General features: G+C 44.5%; 1 protein-coding gene across 1 annotated transcript; it reads right to left on the bottom strand.

Annotated features, from left to right (window-relative positions):
* Window positions 1-981: 981 nt before the first annotated feature.
* Window positions 982-21,656, bottom strand: LOC128344050 (keratin, type II cytoskeletal 71-like). The gene is made up of 10 exons (XM_053293482.1): window positions 21,156-21,656; window positions 19,166-19,377; window positions 18,919-18,979; window positions 17,082-17,177; window positions 15,782-15,949; window positions 13,557-13,682; window positions 7,744-7,964; window positions 6,733-6,761; window positions 4,623-4,907; window positions 982-1,001 (listed from the first exon to the last, which is right to left on the bottom strand). The coding sequence occupies exons 1-10, from the start codon at window positions 21,654-21,656 to the stop codon at window positions 982-984; spliced, it is 1,719 nt and encodes a 572-aa protein (XP_053149457.1).
* Between the last annotated feature and the right edge of the window lie 13 nt (window positions 21,657-21,669).

The raw sequence follows: 21,669 nt of genomic DNA, 5'->3' as shown, positions 1-21,669 counted from the left end.
TATCTGAAGGAGCAAGTTCCACACCTCTTAATAGGGCAGTTCATGCAATTGGCATTAGGGTAGGAAAAGCCTAAAAACAAGGTTGGTGATGGGGAGCTTGATAGGGAAGTCCCATCTGGGTAGGATGACACCCTACAAAGATACCTAGAGATAGGCACAAAACTGGATTGCCTGGTTCAGTTTGAATATGAACCGGATCCAAACCAAATTAGGCATGTTCGATTTGGGCACCACAAATGAGGGGCCTGGCTTGGTTTGCATTTGAACCGGTTCAGGAGGGTCCGGGGGTGCCAGACATGGCGAATAATTTTTTTTAAAAGATTACTTCAGCGGCCTCGGAAGGCTGCTGCTGCGGCCATGGAGCGGGGGATTTCTGGCAGCTCCCCCTCCCCCTGCCAGCCTCCTATCAGTCTCCCACAGGTTTTTTCACAATATGAGATGTGACCAGGAGAGAATGGAGAGGGGCTGCTGTTTTGGAGAGCAGCTACATCATGTAGGTTCAACATCAAATATTCGTGTAAAAACCAAGAATCAAGCAGGAATGGAAACCATGATGGGGTGTCTAGGACAACAAGGCAACAGTTGATTAAGACAAACTGACCCTAGATAAGGACATGGTTAATAGTGGGGTTTTTTGGTGGGTTTCAAAAAGATTATGAATGTCTAATTTATATATTTGTAAGTAAGTAAGTAAAACTTTATTTCGGTCGTAGACCAGCAGTACAACAATATTAAAATAATAATGATAATAACAATAATAAGATGATAAAATTTATATATTTATGATTGTACAGAAGTGAGCCTGTTGCTGTCTCTTTATAAATAAGTACAGCTGAGTATGAGCTTCCATTATCCATACCCCACTGAAGTGCATGAGATCTGTACAAGTTGTAGATATATACCTGTCCATGCAAATCATGACCTGGACATGCAAATGGCCCACATGCATGCTTTGCGGCCTCAAAAATAGTCGCTGCTCATTCACAGAGGGCTGAAACGGCCTGAAAATGGGCCAAAAAGGCCCATGGGAGGCCAGGGGGAAGTTGGCAAGTTGGGGGAGCTGTTGGAGACAAACCCCCCATGGCTGCAGCAACACCCTCCGAGGCCACTGAAACCCTCAGCAGCATTGTGCAATCTGTTTCCTTTTCCTTTTTTAATTTTTAACCACGTCTGGCACTTCCGAATCTGCCCAAACCAGCCCTGAACTGACCCGGAGGTTCAGCTCAACCTCAAGCCAAACCGGGTCTGGCCTGGCTGAAAGGCGAGTCCTCAAACTGGCCCAGTTTGAGAGGGAACCGGCTCAACTTTGAGCCAGTTAGCACTTCCCTACAGATTCTATACCCAGCTTCTGAATGAGATAGGCAGAAAAATGGTCCTACCCAGCTGGGGTTTGGCTGATGATCAAGTCCCCCACCTCTGACCTTGTTTAGGTCTAACACATGAGCCCCAAATGGGAGTGCTCCTAACTTCAGGTAGGAAGCTTCTCCTCCCCTAATACCAATTGTGTAAACTGCTGTAATGTTTTCAAACATACATTCTGGGTGACGCTTGGAATTGTTCCTCCCCTAATCCACAGCTGATGAATTGTATCAGAGGCAACAGAACTCCCATTCCCATTTCTTCATTGCCATGTCTGGCTTACTGTGTGCTTGTTTCTGTTATGATGTAAGCATCTTGCTAGTTTAAATTGAAACAAGTAAAAATGTCCTGTCTTCAAACTTTTCCAATGAATGGGGTATCTTATAATGTGTACTAGACTGCAGTTTTTTTAATTAGTGTGAAAGTAGCTTAACTATTTCAAGATACAGTTCAAACCCCTAGTTTCAAGGGACAGATTTTAAAATGCCCGATTACCTTTTGGGGGGTGTCTTGTGCCACAGGTGTACCAAATTTCAGCTCTCTCTCTGTTGTGGAAGTATTGTAGCAATGCTGATTCTCCTTCCCCTCCCCACCCCAAAGATGTTTCAGTTGTGAGAAAAAATTGTAGCCTTTTTCTGAAATGTAAATTTGAGGGAGGGAAACTTCTAAAGTTGTATGCTATAACTCAAATTTTCATGCAAAGAAATTGAGTTAACATTCTTACAAATGTTCCTGGTTTTAGGGGAACTGGGCAGAAAAAGTTTAACAGTTGACAACCTACAATTTAATATTGTTGCCTTAAATTTAAATTCAGAAATTCAATTTTGAATTCTGGAATTTTCACATTGGTACAAAAAAATGTCCTTTTGTTTTTACAGGTTTTTTCTGTGAAGAATCCCAGTGGCTGTTCCATGAGGCATCACTAGAAATCATTGATTCTTCATGCATTTTATTGTAGAGAACAACAGACATACAGTTTTTGACAACCAACAACACCTATTGTAATGCTGTTAACACTTCCTGCACTAAGATAAGAATTACCCACCAACCCCAAATTCTTCAGCTGGAGTCATAACATTTGGGAACATCAACCTCATGGGAAGTGCAGAGTTTGTAATCCAATGCATTTTCAATAGTGGGGGGGAAAGGTTATGTATAAAAAACAGATTTCCTGTTTGTATGCTGTAAGTTCCACTTATACACGATGTGCCTAGTATGGAAAACAATCTTTCTGGAAATTAATGGCAATGGCTGACATGCAGACTAAGTTACTCATGAGTAGTCCCATTGGAATTAATGTGGCAAGTTAAGGATGACTAACTTGTCCCATTAATTTCAATGAGACTACTCATGGAGCCACTGACCACTGTTGATACATAGTTAAAATTTTTCAAGGTCTACATTATCTCCCCCAAGCAATATGATGTAAAATCAAGAGAGCAAGCATAGATTCTGGTGGCATGAACAGAACGTTGGCTCTCAGTTCCAGGGGACTTACTCTTGTGTGATGTCTTTTGCACAATCTACACAGTTGTGCAATGTATGTGTGTGTGCAGTGTTGCTGGGCGGATATACCTTTGTGCAGTATGCCAGCCATCTTTTTTTAAAAAAAGAACAGGCCTCTACAGTACGCATGTGAGGTCAATGGCTGACATCCAGACTAATTGCCTCAGTTGTACAATTCAGGAGGACTGAGTTGGTCTTTCTCTAACAAACTTAGTCAGGATATCAGCTGGTACATTCAGTGGTCAGGAGGCCGAGCTTCTTCTTCTTCTTTTTCTTAGCTCACCCTTCTCCATGGAAACCACTCCCTTTCCCTTTGCTTTTATATACCTATTACCCTCCAATTCCCTTATGCCCAACTTCCACCATTGCAGCCTCTGCCAATAAATTCTATAAATGCCAATAAATTTTATATTTTGCCCCCAACCCATTTTGCGGTACAAATTATTACCTAGAAATATTACTTGATTGCTGTTTTGATTTTGTACATTCTAATTTTTGGATTTGTGTCTGCTTGCAATATTTTGTCTTTTCCTCTTACTAATTCAGTCCTCTGGTTAGTTTGCCATAATTATGCTTGCGCAGGGCATACTGGAGCTTCTGGGGGCCGTGCGGCCCCCAAACTCCCCAGCCCCTGCCGGCTCCATCTCCACAAAACTGGCAAAAGCAGTTCTTACTGATCGTGAGAACTGTCTCATAGTGATGTATGTCCGTATACTTGTGTTCATTTTAAAGTGAACCTGGTACAGGCCCCTCAAATACATGGACCAGATAGCATGTATACTGCTGTACCTGTGTTCAACATAATGTGCGAATAACTGTACCTTTGGACACTGTACCCTTGTTGTATGAGGGTTGAACATAATGTCTACATAGGGTTATTACAAGGGTCAGTTAAAACAGAGACTAAAAAAATCTTTAGTACCACTGCAGACTATGCATTGGTTCTCCTTTTAAGAGATATTTGGGGGGGTTACGATTTATGGTTCTAAGCATTCATTTCATGAAAGTGCCAGCGCCAAGCATACCAAAGGAAAATATGTTAAATGGGATGGTGGTGTAGCATAAATAACTACAGACACCTTGCTTAAAGGAATGCAAATACAGACTGAAAACAGAAAATGATTCCATGACCTACATGTGCATTCTCATGCACTGGAGGGGGCTCTAATCACTCTTGCTCTCTGCAGGTTTAGAACTAACTGTTTCAAATTCTGTGAATTGGTAAAAAATTTCTTAAATTGCAACATAGGGGCCTATAGCTCCCGGGTAGCACACCCCTACAGGAGCTGCTACTGCTCCTGGGTAGCACACGCCTACAGGAGCTGCTACTGCTCCTGGGTAGCACACGCCTACAGGAGGTGCTACTGCTCCTGGGTAGCACACGCCTACAGGAGCTGCTACTGCTCCTGGGTAGCACACACCAATAGGAGCATCTACTCCTGTGCAGGGTTCCCCCCTGATGCCTATATGCCCAATGCCTACAGCTGGGATGCCTACAGCTGGAGGACCAATTTTGACACCTCCTATGACTCCAGGGTTGCAGCCAATACCTACAGGGCCACCTACAACCCTGGGGCCCAGCTCTCCAGCCCCAAATGGGATGCCACCTCCAGGTCCATAACCTGCAGAGAGGTAGCCTCCGTCTGGGCAACTTTCTCCTATACTTCCAGGGGCCCATCCCTTGCCTATGTTGATGGCTGATCCTTTTGCACTTCCTGAGCTGAATCCTCCACTTGGGCCACAGGTTACATCGATACCTCCCGTTGAGGAGCTGTCAATACCTACAGGAATACTTGGTTTACCAACAGAATGGGATACATTCCTGGAATTGCATCCCGTTCCTGAGAAAAAATCTGCATCTGCAGAGGCATGTCCTGTAGTAGCGTTACTATCTACAGTCCGTGAGGGCTGTCCAACACTTCTGGAGCTGGAGCTTTCGCTGCGTCTTCCATGACCTGCACCATATCCTCCACTGTAGCCTCTGCCTACTGGACCATATCTGTATGAAGCTGTGTTCTCAATAAAGGGCGGCTTGACCAAATCTGCAAGGGAAAGCACAGACTCAGACATTTCAGTTGCGAACTGAAACTTCATATAAGAAAACTCATGAGGTGAGGACCATCACAGAGCCTGACTGAGACTTAATTCTCATGTTACCTTTGTGACATGATGGACATTGAGATGCCAGATCTCATGAGATAAGAACATGGGACAACTCCATCCCTATCTATGCATTATGTTCATGTGCAATCTGCGTACAGTATATGCACTTACAAATCTGTATGCACAGACACATATTCACATGTTATGTTCAACAGATATATAGCAGTAGACTCCCTATCTGTACCTTGCAGCTGAGAGGGTCTGTACTCAGGTTCACTTTTAAAATGAATGCATATACAGTCATTCACACAATAATGAACATGTGAACAGACATCCATACACACATACAACCTAATGTCTGAATAGGGCTAGTCCTATCCAGAAATTGGGGCCATTTCCATAACCAGGCAAGCAGGGTGGTGGGGGTGGCTGGTTCAACTCACCTCCCCCGCCCCAGATGAGCACTTGAATGTTGTTGAGAGCACAGACCATACTCCCAGAAGATCTGCGCTGCATGGCACAATGCGGATCTCTGGAGGCCTTGACAACACATCCCAGCCTCTGGATATCCCACAATGCACCATGTGACATGCACGGTGCATTGGGGGATTCCTCAATGGAGCCATCTCTAGGCACCCATCTCTGTGTCCACTGGGGCTGAATGTAGCCCCAGCAAACACATGACCCCAGAGCTCTCTAAGGGCTCGCTTGAGCCTTTTATCCTGGCTAAGAGACAGGTTTAAAAGTGGGGTTAGGCAGCATTGCCCTGCTAGGATCAGGCCTGATCTCAGCGGTTCTCACGTGCAGCCTAACCCAGGCTGGGTGTCCCTAGCCTGGGTTAGGGTGTGTGTGAGAACAGCTTCATCATATTGTATGTGCATTCAGGCATCTGTACACACGCACATGTTTTTGTGTGAATGACTGTACAAGCGCTCATTTTCAAAGTGAACAGGCCCCCTCATATGCAAGGTATAGATAGACTATGTACTACTCTATGCATTTGAACATAATGTGTGAATAACTACGGATGTGCAGATGTATACATGTGCAGATGTAAACATGTGCAGATGTATACAGATTGTACAGATTGTACACATGGCGAACCTAATGTGTGAATAGGGCCTGCGTGTGAGAATTAGAGAATGAAGTAGCTCCCATAGAACATGGATCATCTTTAACTTCCACAACACAATTCCCTGAACACAAATGGTTATGCTGATATTAACGATCCTACTTCCTGTGGGAGCACACACACACACCAAACATGGCTTGCCATGTAGTCCTCAGACCCCCATGATTTTCTGTCTTGGCAAGAACCATGTTATGATTGGTAATGCAGGAATCAACTCCAATTTCTCCATCTTCCTAAGGTGTGCTTGTTATGTTGTGATTGCAGGAAGGAAAGCATGGCTGCAGACTAGATGGCTGCAGAGAGCAACCTATAGAGATCCTTCAGGAAAATGAAGGTATTATAGTCTGATCAATGCCAGAAACTAGGTTAGGGTGGGGAATGCCAGATAACCATGTTGGGGTGGTTGGCTAGGAATCCATAAGGATGGGTTGGGAGTAACAGTTTTAGAAGAGGACACAACAAGATAGTTGGAGAAATACACGCGCACACACGTACATTCATTCTAGTGTCTAATGTTTCTCAATATGAAGTGTGAATGTGCATGTGTATGTGTGAACAAACACATTCACAAGATATAAGGAGGCCAGTAGTGGGTTACCCACCCTAACCCAACACGGCCTCATTATACTTACCTATAGTGACAAGATTTCCTGTGCATATCCTATGGGGGAAAAAGAACCTTGATTATTCTTGATTACAGATTATCCTGATGACAAATTTGAGGCAGACTCCATCAGGAACTTTTCCTGGACAACCTCAGTGTAATGTCTTGAAACTGCATGAGGGTATATAGCTACAACTTTACAGATCTCATGCACTTCAATGGGGGATGGTCAATGGAAGCTCATACTCAGCTGTACTTCTTGTTTATAAGGAGACAGCAACAGGCTTACTTCTGTACAATCACAAATATATACACTAGAGATTCATTTTAAAAAACACCCCATTATTAACAACATCCTTATCTAGGGTCATTTTATCTCAACTGACTGTTGCCTTGTTGTCCCAGATACCCCATGATTCTTGATTTTTACATAAATATAAAATATTTATTCGAACCTACTAAATATAAAATATTTATTCGAACCTATTATATTAATAAATATAAAATATTTATTCGAACCTACATGATGTAGCTGTTCTCCAAAACAGTAGCCCCTGCTCTCCAAAACAGTAGCCCCTCTCTCTTCTCTCCTGGTCACATCTCATAAAGTAAAACGTGTCTAATTTGAAGCTCCTGCCCATGGGAAATACTTGCAGGGATTTCAAGGAAGACTAAAAGAATTTTGAGGGCTGGTCTTGTGATAGCAAGCATGACTTGACCCCTTAGCTAAGTAGGGTCCACGCTGGTTGCATATGAATGGGAGACCTGATGTGTGAGCACTGTAAGATATTCCCCTCAGGGGATGGAGCCACTCTGAGAAGAGCAGAAGGTTCCAAGTTCCCTCCCTGGCAGCTTCTCCAAGATAGGGCTGAGAGAGATTCCTGCCTGCAACCTTGAAGAAGCCACTGCCAGTCTGTGTAGACAATCCTGAGCTAGATGGACCTATGGTCCCATACTCAGTATATGGCAGCTTCCTATGTTCCTGTCTTAATAAGATTAACAAAATGGTTTGGTGTGTGCAGTGTAAATTCATAGTCACCTGCTCTCCTCTCCTTCCAGCAGTGTCCTATAAGTAGCAATCTCAATATCCAGAGCTAGCTTGGTGTTCAGAAGCTCATGGTAATCCTTCAGCAAGCCAGCTAGGTCATCCTTGGCCTTCTGTAAGCCTGTCTGCAGATCAATATGCTTATTCCGGGCATCTTTAAGAGCACAATCTCCATTCTGCTCAACATCACAAATGGCTGTTTGCAAAGAATCCACCTGCCAAAATAATAATATTATTATTATTAATAATAATAAAGAAATAATAATAATAATAGATTTAATGTTGCATGCGTGAAGCTAAAAATGGCATACAGTCAGTGATAACATCCACACTTCTGAAGTGCAGGCACTTGTGTACTTGGGCAGGGTGTGTGTGTGTGTATGTGATTTTTGCCAATCTCCCCTTCCCCTAGAAGTGGTCTGTTCAGTGTGAGATTATGTTCCTTAGGGTTGTGCAGCCCCCAAGGACATAACTTGATTACATACCCCTCCCCCTCCCCTGTGCAAACCCCTACGCTCCAGAAATGAGGATGCTATTGCTGCACATAAGCCTTCTTTACCTGCATGCACACAGCATTACTCAGGATGACAGCCACCATTATTTATACAGGGGAAAAACTTTGAACTTTATATACACTTTAATAAAAATTCAAATTCAGCTTGCATGCTCACAGTCTAAGAAATCAGGGAAGAGTGTATGACACAGATTAGTAAGGGAATGGAATAGGAGATGATCAGAAATGACAAACGGCCTCCCACCCCCAACACTCTCAGACGTTCCAGAACGACACTATGGTTGATAGTATTGAAAGCCGCCGAGAGATCCAAAAGGACCAATGGAGTCACACTTCCTCTGTCAATTCCCAATTGGAGGTCATCCATCAGGCTGCCATAGGCAGTCTCCACCCCATAGCTAGCCAGTTTGAAATGGGTCTAGATAATCAGTTTCCTCCAAGACTGCCTGGAGCTGAGAGGGCACCACCCTCTCAATTACCTTGCCCAGCCATGGGAGGTTGGAAACAGGCCCATAGTTGCTCAACTCTGAGTGATCTAATGCAGACGTCTTAAGAAGAGGTCTAATATCTGCCTCCTTAAGACAAGGAGGCAGCCTGCCTTCCCGCAGAGAAGAATTTATGATTTCTACCAGGCCTCCTACAGCAACCTCCCTGCTAGATAGAACAAGCCATGTTGGACAAGGGTCAAGAGAACAAGTGGTAGGCCTCACCACTCCAAGCAGCTTGTCCACATCCTCAGGAGTCACAAACTGAAACTGATCCAGTCAAACTACATAAGAAGAGATGCTAGACACCTCCAGTTCAGACATAGAATTAATTGTGATGTCTCCATCTAAGTCGGCCCGAATCTGAGATATTTTATCTGCAAAAAATTCTTTACACACATCACAGTGGGTAACTGAGGGCTCCAAATTCTGATTCACGGGATTGGGGGCACATATTAGCCCCCTTAGAACCCTGAACAACTCCACTGGATGTGAACTCGCAGAAGCAATACGGGCAGAAAAGAACTGCTTCTTTGCTGCCTGTATTGCCTGAGCATAGATCTTTAAATGTGCTCTATATCGTAATCTGTCGTATTCAAGTCAAGTCTTTCTCCACTTGTGCTCCAGTCTCCTACCTTGCCGCTTCTGCCCCCGTAGATCTTCCGTATACCAAGGAGCCAGTTTTGAAGCGGGTTGAGGGGATGCTTAGGAGCAATCGTGTCTACTGCCCTGGTGAGCATGTTATTCCAATTTTGCACTAGGGCATCAACAGGATCACCTGCAAAGCCAACATTAAATCCCTCCAAGGTTTCTTGGAATCCTATTGAATCCAATAGCCTCTTTGGGCAGACCATTCTAATAAGCCCCTCGCCCCTGCAGAGATGGAAAGTGGTTGTAAGCCTAACCGTAACCAGATGGTAGTCTGTCCATGACAATGGGGAAATCACAGGAGTCCCCACCCACAGAACTCCATCCTGATCAGAGTAAAAGACCAGATCAAGTGTGTGACCTGCCATGTGCGTCGGTCCAGAGACCACATGGGATAGGCCCATAGTTGTCATGGCCGCTATAAACTCCTGAGCCGCCCCAGACAAATTGGTCTCAAAATGAACATTGAAGTCCCCCAGCACCATAAGTCTGGGAGACTCCAATGTGAGTTCCAAGGCCAAGAACTATTTTATTGCTGCTTCTATGTGTTTTTACCTGTGTATAGTTCTTATGCTTGTATTTTATAGATTTTAAATTTGGTTTGTTTTTATATTTTTAGCTTAATATTTTTATTGTTTTTTTATTGTATATTTTTAAAACTTTTGTAAACCGCCTTGAGATTGTTTTTAATGAAAGGCGGTATATAAATTCAACAATAAAATAAATAAATAAATAAATAAATAAAGTCCGTGAGCTCAGTAAGGGATTCTCTCGGGCAGCGGGGTGATCGGTACACCAGCAGAAGTCCCAATCTATCCCTGGTCCCCAGACAAAGGTACACACCTTCAATATGGTCAGATACCTTGACAGGGACCCTGGTAAGGGAGATGTTATCCTTATCGACCACAGCCACTCCACCTCCCCGCCCACATCCCCTCACCTGTATATATTTGCTGTATTCTTATTTGGTTCTTATGACAGAATGGAAAGCAAAGCATGAAAAGATGCAGATGGGAGAGAGATCTTAGGCTTGGTGAAATGAAGGATACCAAAAGAATGTAGGAACATGAAGGGATGTGGAATAAGAGGGGGGAAAGGAGATATAATGAGGGACAGGAGAATGTAAACACTTTAAAGCAAGGAACAGAAGTTTACAATGAATGCAATATCTATCTATCTATCTATCTATCTATCTATCTATCTATCTATCTATCTATCTATCTATCTATCTATTAAATTTATATCCTGCCCAAACATATGTCTCTGGGCGGCTAACAATATGGAAGGGGAAGCCTGTTAGTAATAGAAAGAAGAGGAGAAATATGATCAAACTGGGAACCAGAAAATACAAGATGGATGGCAGATATAAGAACGGGGGGGAAATTGTCTGCAGGTGAGAGGCAAGCCTGAAAGAAAATGCATTACAGTAAATGAAGGGGGACAACATAAGAGACAGAACCAATGAGCCCTTTCTCACGAGCAGTGAGAAGGGTTTGAGAGTGGATTGCAGAGAAGGCAGGGTTAAACCTACCTTGCCTACAGACGATCTCTCTGCCGTCCTGGGTGCGCTCCCCACACGCCCAGATAATTCTCCGCTGGCCCAGGCAGCGGGGAGGGTCGGGGGCCAGGATGTGTTGTCCTGGCCCCCGGAAATCCCATAATGCATCACACAAGTGTGCAGTGCATTATGGGGATCCCCCTCCCCTCCCTGAGCTCTCTGCAGTCTGTCTGCAGAGACTCAGTCAGTCTGCTAGCAGCCGTGGCTGACAGGTGATCGGAAAGATGAGGTTAGGCGAGTGCTGGCTCTCCTAACCTTGTTTTAGAGGGCGGATCGATAAGCGGGTTTACCACCATGGTGCCACTGGGTTTGGGCCTGATCCCGGTGGCATACTCATGCATGCAAAACCAGGCTGGGCTTCCTTAGCCTGGTTTTGCATGCGCGTGTGAATAGCCTCAATGTTTTATTTCTCGCAGGAGAAAGAACTGAATGAAGTTTTTAACCAATGAAGATAGCAGGGTTCTGCAATGATACAAATAAAAGGAAGGGGGGGGAACAGCATCAAATATAGCTCTGGAATTATGGCCTCAAGAAAAGGGAACAATAACAACCAAACCTAACCAGAAAAAGAGAAAGGATCCAGCAAAGAATAAGGAGGGCAGACCAGAAGTTCAGGTTTTGAAAGATTTAATTTGAGATAATAAGAAGACATCTAAAATGAAAAAGCAGCTGATCTAAGAGCATACAATATAAGCTTAAGAAGACCAGGAGAGGAACAATAAAACTGTTGTGAAATTTTCTCCTCCGTCCATATATGTTGCAGGAATGATGCAAAGTTGGATGCTATCCTTGTTTTGCAAGAACAAAGCTTGCACAAGTGGGCCAAAAGCAGAAGAAATTGGGCTGCTTCGAGCACCCACTCAGCTACATGACCTCCCTGTGTGTCTGCATCTTTGGTGTTCATTGCATCAGTGTAGCATTTGTCTGGGAGGATGTTCTTACGACCAACTGAAAAGGGGTTAAGGAAGCCATCCTGGTCTTGGCTGCTTGTAAGAACCACTGAGATTGCACCCAATCCTGGTGGTACTTTGGCAGCAAACCCGCCTACACAGCCACTCTCTTCAATGAGGTTAAGGGAGTGCTCACTCCCTTAACCCCATTTCCCTGCTTGTGTGCAGCGCCGGCTACTTTTAACTGGCACTGCAAAACAGGGAGAGGCGGCTGCCCATTGCTGGGGGAATCCCCATAATGCACTGCACACTCACACGGTGCATTATGGGAGTTCCGGGGGCAACATGTTCCAGCCCCCAGCCTTCGATACTGACAGAGGAGGCAGCTGCACATCTGGGTGCTCAATCTCTGCGCCCAGACCTAGAGGAGGGATCACCTGCGGGGGAGGTAAGCTTTTTAAGCCTTCCTCTCATGCCCTTAAGCCCTTCTCACCGATCGTGAGAAAGGGCTCTGGATAGCAACTGTTACGTCTGAAGCAGTGACATGAGCAAAGGTCAGTGAATGAAATTGCAACCAATCAGACTTGGCTCTATGATTATGTCACCAAATGCAATTGAGAATGAAGGCAAGTCCAGTAATTTGAACAAGAGAACAAACATTTTCTCAGTTTCAACACTCTTTGAGAATCTGCAGGCTCCATGCTTGCATACAGAAGGTCCCAAGTTCCCTACCTGATATCTCAAGATAGGGCTGGGAGAGACTCCTGCCTGCAACCTCAGATATGCTGCTGCCAGTCTCGGTAGACAATACTGCGCTAGGTGGACCCATGGCCTGATTTGGTATATGGCAGCTTCCGATGTTCCTATGAATCTGTTTGCTTCTTTGTGTTTGAAGTCTAAAAAAAGTTCTTCAGTACTGCATAACATATTTATTTAATATGGTTCCTGGATTAATTGTTCCTTAATATTGTTTCTAGATACTGGCACAGTATTGTATTGTGAAACCATCAAGTCCCAGATAGAGTCAGTGGTGCAGTGGTTTGAATATTGGGCTAGAGCTGGGGGGACCCAAGTTCAAATCCCCACTTAGCCATGACACTTGCTGGGTGACCTTGGGCCAGCCAGTGAGGCTCTACACACAATCCACATGTAAAGCCTGAGAGAGTTCTGCAGGGAGAGTGGGCTTAGGCCCTTCTCCCCGCAGACGAGCAGCTGTTTGTTACTGGGAGGCCAGATTGGCCACCCACACGGCTACCAGCTCTGGCATGGAGCCGGTGGGGGCTGCAGGGACTGAGGGCCACCTGGCCCCCAGAAGTCCCAGGATGCCCCACACATGTGTGGGGCATCCTGGAGAGACCCCCAACACTAGGAGGTTTGTTTTAGCCTCCTGCCGGGAGTCGCAGTGTGGAGCCATGCCGTGGCAACTCACACTTGGGAAAACAGGTTAGCAGAGCACTTGCCCTGCTAACCCCGTTTAAGGGCTTGCCCAGTGGTTCTCATGGTGGGAGAAAATCGGGCTGGGCTCCGTTAGCCCAGTTTTCTGCCATCGTGAGAATAGCCTCAGTATCTCTCATCCTAACCTACTTCATAGGGTTGTTATGAGGATAAAATGGGGATGGGAAGAACCATGTATGCTGTTACCCTGAGCTCCTGGGAGGAAGGGTCAGGTATGAATGTAGTTAATAAATAACACATGCTACAGTCTCTCCTACCTGCTTCTTAATATTGTCATGCTCACACTGCAATTTATGGACCAACCGGGTTAGATCTGCAATCTCGCGCTGGTTGATCTTCAGATGGTCCGAGTATTTCCCTCTTTGTTCCTGAAGCTCTTGGAACTAAAACCAAGAAATGAGAAGCATGTTAAAAGAATTGTTTCCAAGTGAAAGGTTGGAGTTCCTCCTCAGCTGAACTATCTGGATAATTTTGAAGGAAGCAAAAAAAGTTTCAATAAGTATTGCAAAACCTCTTAGCTAGGGTTCTGCACATGCCTAGGTTCCCTTGTCATAAGGTTTTACCTAAAGCAAAAGTTGAAGCAGATTTGCAAGTTTTTGCTTGGGCAGAGCACCTGAGGAATGTTGTTTATTTATTTATCATATTTATTTACCATATTTTTATACCACCTGATATGTATATCTCTAGACAGTGTATATCTCCAGGCAGCTGAGGGTAGCCAAATGTCTCTGGCTAAGCTTAGTGAAACTTCTAAGGGTGGGGGCTGGGCATTTGTCCTCACTTTTTAGAGGTGAAGGGATTCCCTCATTCCATTTCATTCCTATGGTTTGCTCTATGTTGCGTTCCACTCCTCAAAATCCCAGCTTAGGATAACAGTAGCATTCACACATAACACAGAATCAAAATTGAAGAGGCCAGAGGTTACTGGACCATTACGTCTAAATGCAGGCTTGGCCCTCGGAAATCTGGTTCCGTTTGGAGGGTGACCCGAGGTTCCACTCTCCAAACTGCAATTTGTACCCTCACTGAGTTTCACCACTTCAACCCAAGGTTTGATGCAGCCTGTGTTACGTGTGAATGCAGAAGCACAGCCTGTGTTAACTCCAACTGGAGTTGAGGGAGGAAACTCCTCCCTCAACCTGGCTGTTATTGGCTGTGTGGACGGTCCTTCATGAAAGAAGGAAGCCCATACAGCCAGTTCCCCCTCCTCTCTGCAGACTCGCTGATGGCAGAGAGGGAGCTCTCCATTACATCCGGGGGCGGGTGTGGGGGGAGGAAAATTTCAAGTCCATTGGACCCATGGTTTTGTATTACATATGAATGCGGCAAATGTCTCACATTAAATTCTGGAACTGAAGCATGTGCAATTCAGTGGCAGCATGAGAAAAAGATGCGCAGAAGGGGCAAATTGTATATATAGGGGGCAAACTATGTCCCACATATTAGATTTTTGAAACAGAAATGGAGGGTGGGGTGAATCCATGTGTGTGTGGGGGGGTGGGTGCTGGCCCACCTATGAACCCCCCTTTGGAGCCACCCTTGCCACAGTTTGAAGCTTTCCATTTCTTCTTTTCATTTGTACTCCCTCTCCCCTTCTTTGTTACCAATGGGCACATGCACATGGATGAAATGTTAGAAACAGGCAATCTTGACATAGTTGTGATTGCATTAAGATTCTTTCTGTGTGGTGTTTTACCAGCATGTACACACACACACACACACACACACACACACACACACACACACAGAAGCAAAACTTGAAAGCATCTTGATCTAGCCATATGCAATGCTCATCTCCTTATTCCTTTTGCCTTTGCCATGTTTTATCAATAAGCTTGTGCACATTGGAGAGGGGGAAAAGATATGAATTAAATGAAGGAACTGAGCATTATGACAAACTGCACAGGCATAGCACTGTGCTCAAAATTCAGAAATAAACAGAACAGAACAATGCAAGATTCTTAATGCATTGCTCTCACTTCAGAAACATGATCAGGCAAGTCAGTATTCTAAAATTCAGAGAATTTTGGATGCATCACTGTATCCCATAATTTGCTGCATGGTATGACAGAACAGAGGCTCAGATGCTTCCTATGCTTCCTATACTGATATGGCAAATACTGTTTCCCAAACTGGAACTGGAAAGTGCTCCTGGAAAGGGTTAGGTACCACTTTCTCCAGGATGTTCTTTTACAAGTGACAATTTAATGTGCAATTAACACAAACTAAAACCAATGCATGCTAAAGCCCCATGGTATATCCCCAGTTTATGGTGGTGTGTCACTGGATAAGAACAACAAATCTACCAAATAAGTTTAATATTTGATTGATTGATTAAGTGCCGTCAAGTCGATGTTGACTCTCAGTGACTACATAGATGGATTCTCTCCAGGATGATCTGTCTTCAACTTGGCCTTTCAGGTCTCTCAGTGGTGCATTCATTGCAGTTGTAAAGTTTAGTATACCTCTGCCCATAACTTACCCTGTTTTCATACAAAGCATTTGCTTCTTCTTTGCTTCTCTGGGCAACACTCTGATACCAAGCTTCAACATTTTTGATAATGCAGTCAATATCAAGGTCTCGGCTGTTGTCCATTTTCAAAAGAATGTTAGTGTCACCGACATGGCCACTGTCTAGCTGTGCTAATTCCTGCAAATCACAGAGAGTTTCCATGTGAGTCAAGCATCAAAGTTAGAACATCGCTTGGTCTGGATTCTCACACCTGTGTGGTTAGTAAAAACAAAAGGGGATGTCTTTCAGCAGGCCAGGGCCTCTAACCAAATTTGGTTCATTTGACCAAGAGAGTAGAGGCAGCCTGCCATGACACATCAGTGAATGAGAAAAGCACTTTGTGCATGCACACAGGTAAATAGGGGAGGGGCTTTAGCTTAGTGGCAGAGCAGATATTTTGCATGCAAAGGGTCACAGGTTCATTTCCTGCTGTCTCCAGGTGTAACATACTATAAACAAGGAGGAATATAAAATTAAACACATGATTAAAACCTAAGCTATTTGTACTTGGTACTGCTTCATACACTCAGATATGCTAGTTTCAAAACCCATGTTCCCTTATATTTTAAAGTAAAGTTGTATTGTTGGGTCGGTGTTGACTCCTGGTGCCCATGGACCCATGTGGTTTTCTTTGGTAGAATAAAGGAGGGGTTGACCATTGCCACCTCCCGCGCAGTATGAGATGATGCCTTTCAGCATCTTCCTATATCGCTGCTGCCTGATATAGATGTTTCCCATAGTCTGGGGAACATACCAGCGGGGATTCAAACTGGCAACCTCTTGCTCCCTAGGCAAGTTACTTCCCCGCTTATATTTTAATGGACAGCAATCATGCTTTCCTTTTCAGTACATTGTAATCACAATTGATTCTATCCCCACACTCACAATGGAGCCCTTAACGTGTACCTCCAGCTGTGAGAGAGCAACACTTCTGGGATTCCATTCCACGCAATTGGCTTCCTGGGGTGCAGCTTGATTGGCTCAGTCCCCAGCCCTCGGCTTGCAGCCTTGATTGACTCATGGAAGAACAGCTCAACTACCTTGCTCTGCTTTTGTCTGCACACATATCTTAAGGTCATTTCCTCTGGAGTGAGTAATAATGAAGGGACCTGCATTTGATACTTATTCTTTTCCCAACCATTTCTGTTTAGAAAACATCAGGCCCATCCTCACTGGTAGCATCCTTCCAAGGCGAATCCTTCCTTAGAACAGGCTAGAGTCACATCCCTCAATCCATGAATCAATTTGATTGTGTCTGGTTCCACCTTACCTCCATATAGACACATCTGCGGAATTCCAGTTCCCGTTGGAGCAAATCCACTTTCCCCTCCAGTTCTGTCTTGCTCATTGCAATGCTGTCTACATCCTAAAGAAGATTTAACAGCCAATTAAACCCGAACTGTGTTCAGTTGCTGAAAGAATAGTGAGCAAGCCAGCTGAACCCTGGAAACCCTTGGAGCAAGCACACTCTGAGCAGGCCATTCTGAGTGTTCAAGTGCAAATCCAGGAAGCAAGGAAGTAAGCAATGATACCCTGCTTTGTCTGTATAAGCCTTCATGAAATGACAAGCCCTAGAGCTGAAAATTCCCTACCCTAGTTCTCAAAATTTTTTGCACATTTTGACGAATATTATCCAGGTCACGTGCATGAATATTCAACAAACACTTGATATTTGGCAACAACATTTCAAAGCCAAAGATCTGGCAGCAGCAATCAACAGTTGTATGTGGCTGCTGGCAAGCAATAGCTCAAATATATGACAGTATCGGACATATATCGGTAAATATTAGACAAGATTTGACAGTCAGCATACTGTGTTATATTTATGACCTTGTTAATGTATATAATACCATTCATATGGATGGTGTTTTGAAAAGTATACAAGGACAATTCTTGGGTTCCTTAACTGTTTTTTAACAAGTGTACACTTCTGTCACAAACCTACAGCTCAGATACCCCATGGGAGGAGAGCTGGTCTATGGGAGGAGAGCTGGTCTTGTGGTAGCCCCACACCATGGGAAGACCTGCCATTATCACCCTGGCACACACACATACCCAGATGTAATGGAGAGCTCCCTCTCTGCCACCATGAATTCTCCCCTTTGCTAAGTAGGTCCACCCTGGTTTGCATTTGAATGGGGGATAACATGTGAACACTGTAAGATATTCCCCTTAGGGGATGGGGCTGCTCTGAGAAAGGGCACCTGCAGGCTTGCAGGCAGAAGGTGCCAAGTTCCCTCCCTGGCATCTGCAAGATAGGGCTGAGCGAGATTCCTGTCTGTAACCTTGGAGAAGCTGCTGTCAGTTGGGGTAGACAATCCTTAGCTAGATGGACCAATGGACTGACTCAGTATAAGGCAGCTTCCAATGCCTTAGGGGTGTGTGTGTGTGATGTTGCAGTTATGAGACTGCTCCAACAGTTGCAGTTATGAGACTTAAATGTTGCAGTTATGAGACAGGCTACTCCAGTCACTGGCTTATATCCAGACTAAGTAACTCATGAGTACTCCTGTTGAAATAAACTTTTAAAACTTACTTTCATTTGTCCCATTAATTTCAACAAGACTGTTTATGAGCAGTGTGACTGCCGTGTCAGAAAGCAGGAGGGCTCTGAGTACTCCCTGGGATTTCTTCAGATATCCCTAGGGGTACTAATAGTACCCCTAGCAGAAGGTAAACAGAGGATGAATATACCATTATGACATTAGCATGTATTTTGGCTTAGTTACAGAAGACTATGGGGATCAGGGGGTTCTGCCAAAGGCTTTAGGGATCTATCCCACATTGCCAAAGAAAGATGGGATTCCATCCATTATATGCCATGCACTGCATAGCTCTGTTGCCAGATTTGGCTTTTTAAAAGCCAAATTTTGGGTTACGGCCCATTTGACTCATGAGCATACCCCTGAGGTTCTGGCCACTCTGTTGCATAGTATCTTAGTGTTGCACACCCATTGATATGCAGGAGCACCAGAGATGTAATATATGCATCCGCCCACCCGGTTGAAGCTTTAATTTTGATGACTGGGGAGGCAGCTGAATCCTGAAGAATGCCAACTCGAGCCACTCATCGACTTCGATGAAACAGTTCAAATTGAACACCTCACCTTCTTGAGCAGCACAAATTCATTCTCTGCTTCTGTACGACGTCTGAATTCCTCTTCATACCTGTTGACGTACAGGAGAACTTAGTGCAACATAAAAGCATCTTAATTATCCTGGGGGAGGGGGGATAGGTGAAAACCTGTGCTTCAGACGTGGAGCCATTAGCAGTTTCTGCATGTTTTGTTTTGTTTTTGCGGCACTTGTGCAGTGTTAGAGAGGATGTCAGCCAATATCTGCAAATGAGCTTACTTGCATTTGAGTTCCTCCACCAGGTGTTGGATGGCAGCTTCTTTACTTGCTAGGTGTTCTCTGTCATCTAATAAATATTCTAGCTGTCTTTTCATGTTGCCAATGAAATTCTCATAAAGTGGTTCGAGATTTCTCCTTGCTGGGGGGGCACATTCTTGCAAGAGGTTCCACTTTGTTTCGAGCACCTTGTTCTGCTGCTCTAAGTATCGGACCTGTTTTTAAAAAGAAGCATGCACACACACCTTGACTTAGAAAGCAAGCTCAAGATCAAGTCTGCTTTTAGAGCAGCAGACATTTACATGCTCTTGGTCTGCCTGCATCTGTGCAAGGTGATCCCAATTATGAAAATGCATAATTGCATTTCTGAGAATGAAAGGTTTCTGTAGTCTCACAAGGAAAAACAAAACTGGAATCAGCAGGTGGACATTAAAGCCTGAACAGATTAAGAGAATTCACTCATCCCTTCAGATCTGGAGTTAATTGGTTACGGTAATGTTTAACAATGTATATTACTACGGTGTACACACAGACACATCAATTTCATTGGAGAAAAGCAAAGTTGGGCATGCATTCCCTCTATTGGAAAATGAATGGGTCAGGGTGGGGGCAGTACCAAACATGGGAGATATGAGTCTGAAGCAGTACAGACTGCCTAGTTATTCCTAGTTATTTCCCCTTTCCCTTCCCCATTTAGACACACAGCACAGTTTTAATATATGTATTAACATTTGCAACAGACCTCCAAGGGCCAAAGTGGATTCTCATGTATATCGCCCAGAGGCTGTGGCCATATCCTCTTTAAGCATGGTGGGTGATGAGACTGATGGGTAATAACTGGGCACAAGACATTCAGATGACATGTCAGGTAGCTAATGTGTGGAGCAGTGGCCCCTTAAGAAGAGTGATATTTGTATGTTCATGTATATTTTCAGCAAAGGGAGAGCAACTCATAGGCTGCCTTTGGACATAATGGGGAACCTGAGGTGAACTTATCTCAGGTTCACCCCCACCCCCTGTGTTTTCAGAATGGTCAGAACTGCAATTATTGGATCCAACCATGGTTCCAATTTGGCCCCTAAACCATGGAATGAACCCTCGGTTTGCAGTGAGTTTCAGTCACCCAACTGAGGGTCCATTCCGACTGCTGTGATATCTGGATTCTGAATTAACTCCAAACCAGAGTTAAGGGTGGAAGCTCCTCCCTCGGACAGTGGCGCTATTGGCTGGTACGGGCTGTCCTCAAAGCCATGGAGGAAGCCCATGTAGCTAGTCCCGTCCCCAGCTCCCAGACTGGGATTTTGATCCTTTGAGTGCGGGGGGGGGGCTTGATTGGAGCATGTGGGGGTGGATAGAGATAGATCATGGGTCCATTGGAGCTGTGGTTTGCTGTTAAGTGTGGAGGTGGTCATATTTAGCAGGAGAAGAGCAACTGTACCTATCCAAACCCGGCACAACATTCCTCCAGTGGCTGTTGCTGGTGTATATCTTGAATTTCTTTTTATACATTGAGAGCCCTCTGGGGACAGGGAGTTATTTTTCTATGTAAACCCCTTTGAGAGCTTTGGTTAAAATTTGTATATAACTATTTGTAGAAGTAATAGTACTAGTAGTTTTTCATATATGACATATCTTTCCTATACAAAGGTGATCTCTTTCTAGGAAAAATAAATGTAGTGTATGAAGCAGCTCCAGAAAACCACAGGCATATGAATCAGCCTCTAAAGATGTCTGCAAACATTTGTTTTGTTTTGCTTTATTTTTGTCTACATGGTGTTTGGATCCACAGTCATTAAAAATATAATAAAGCCTGAAGTCTGCTAAAGGAACAATTAATCTGTCCTCTTCAGACACTTTTTGAAAACCACCATGCTTGTTCAGAAACAAACATTTAAATGGCCAGCGGCGGCAGGTGGAATTGGGGCCTCCGCTGGCCTCCGTACACTCGTGGGCCCACCATTTTATTTTAAGTAGGAAACATTTGCTTTCTGACCTTATCGATGAAGCAAGCAAACTGGTTGTTGAGGTTCTTCATCTCTTCCCTCTCATGATTCCGTACTTGGTGTTCCTGTGGGTCAACTCCCACATGAAGAGGCTCCAGGAGCTTCTCATTGATCTGAACACCGTGGATGCCATCACCTCTGTTCAAATATCCTCTCAAAGGCCCACAACTTCCAACAGAGTCAAAGATTCTAGGGCCATAATGACCCCCCCTGCCACCAAACCCAAGGCCACCATAACCTGCATGACCACAGCCAAAGCCACCGAAACGTCCAGCACCATAACCACCATAGTTGCCATAGGAAATTCTTCTGCTTCCACCCATATTAGAAAGACTTTGGCTGCTAAAGCCATGGACCCCATATCTGTTCCCAACTGGATGGCGTACAGAGGCGACATAAGTTCTGTGCCCACCTAGTCCACACACAGCCGATGCTGAACTGAATCCCCTTCCTCCTATGAAGGTCCTTCCAGCAGATAGCTGGTGAGTCATGGTGACACGTTGA

This window comes from Hemicordylus capensis, chromosome 2 (genome assembly GCF_027244095.1).
Source record: "Hemicordylus capensis ecotype Gifberg chromosome 2, rHemCap1.1.pri, whole genome shotgun sequence".
Taxonomy (NCBI): Eukaryota; Metazoa; Chordata; class Lepidosauria; order Squamata; family Cordylidae; genus Hemicordylus; species Hemicordylus capensis.
The sequence above is the reverse complement of the archived record's forward strand: the minus strand, read 5'-3'. Positions and strand labels throughout refer to the sequence as shown.

Bases quoted from the DNA above. Each gene is read 5' to 3' on its own strand.
- LOC128344050 (XM_053293482.1), bottom strand. From the start codon at position 21,656: ATGACTCACCAGCTATCTGCTGGAAGGACCTTCATAGGAGGAAGGGGA. The intron at 17,178-18,918 runs GTGAGGTGTTCA...AATCTTCTTTAG, and splicing joins AATTTGTGCTGCTCAAGAAG to GATGTAGACAGCATTGCAAT. The intron at 6,762-7,743 runs GTGACTATGAAT...TTTCCCCCATAG, and splicing joins CTGGAAGGAGAGGAGAGCAG to GATATGCACAGGAAATCTTG.